The sequence below is a fragment of the Salvia hispanica genome, chromosome 4 (assembly GCF_029641045.1).
Source record: "Salvia hispanica isolate PSC_SH4W2 chromosome 4, Shi_PSC_v1, whole genome shotgun sequence".
Lineage (NCBI taxonomy): Eukaryota > Viridiplantae > Streptophyta > Magnoliopsida > Lamiales > Lamiaceae > Salvia > Salvia hispanica.
Genome location: NC_142695.1, coordinates 10,609,734 through 10,610,740, shown reverse-complemented (window position 1 = coordinate 10,610,740; position 1,007 = coordinate 10,609,734). Strand labels below are relative to the sequence as shown.

The following is a 1,007-nucleotide window of genomic DNA, read 5'->3' as shown; positions in this document are numbered from 1 at the left end:
TCAATCGGCTTTCGGCACTGGAGGCAACCCTGCATGGACACACTTATATGAGTAGTAGCACCAAAGTATATCCACCAAGTATGTCCAGGTACAGAAGCTAAATTAACTTCTGAACAAACATAAGTGAAAAATGTACCCTTCTTCACTCGCCAAGCGTGATATTCTTCACAATCATTCTTCTTGTGTCCATCTTTCTTGCAAAAGAAGCAAACTGAAGCTGATTTTTCCTTCTTAAACTGTTTTGCAGATGGACCCACAACATTTCTGGAGGAATCAGTAAGAATCCTCTTCCCCTTTGCGAACTCGGAAAGAACCCTCTTTCCCTTGTCTCTTCCTCGTTTACCCCTATAGCTTGTTGCTAAGTGAGCACTTTCTGTCTTACTTTGCTTCAATCTCTCTTCCTCTTGAACACAATGAGAAATCAACTCATTCAATGTCCATTTATCCTTCACAGTATTGTAACTAACTTTGAAGTGATCAAATTGATGAGGAAGAGATATCATAACCAAATGCACTAGTTGATCATCACTGATCGTCAAATTAAGTGTCGTAAGCTTTGAAGTAGTGTTTGACATTTCCATAATGTGCTCCCTAATTTCCCCTCGGCCATTATACCTCATAGTCACAAGTTTATGCATCAATGAAGCCGTTTCGACCTTTTAATTGCTTGCGAAATTCATATCAATGGCCTCGAGAAATTCCTTAGCAGTTGCTTCTTTCGGGACAGTACCGCGAAAGTTTTCAGGGATGGCATGTTGCATAATCATAAGACTCATGCGATTGGAGTGTTCCCACCTCTCAAAAGTCCGTTTATCCTCATCGGAACTTTCATCAGTAAAAGGGGCAGGTTGCTCCGTCTGAAGTGCATAGTCTAAATTTGCAATCCCCAAACCAATCAATACCTTGCTTCTCCATGATGCATAGGTATTGCCTTTTAGTAAAGGAATGGAATTTAGAAAACCAATAGCAGATTCTTGAGCTAGCAAAGAACAAATATAACAAGTAGG

General features: G+C 40.2%; 1 protein-coding gene across 1 annotated transcript; it reads right to left on the bottom strand.

The window, feature by feature from the left end:
• LOC148927229 (uncharacterized) lies at positions 1–752 on the bottom strand. The gene is made up of 2 exons (XM_089069955.1): positions 137–752; positions 1–29 (listed from the first exon to the last, which is right to left on the bottom strand). The coding sequence occupies exons 1-2, from the start codon at positions 636–638 to the stop codon at positions 1–3; spliced, it is 531 nt and encodes a 176-aa protein (XP_088926081.1). The 5' UTR covers positions 639–752.
• Positions 753–1,007: the final 255 nt, after the last annotated feature.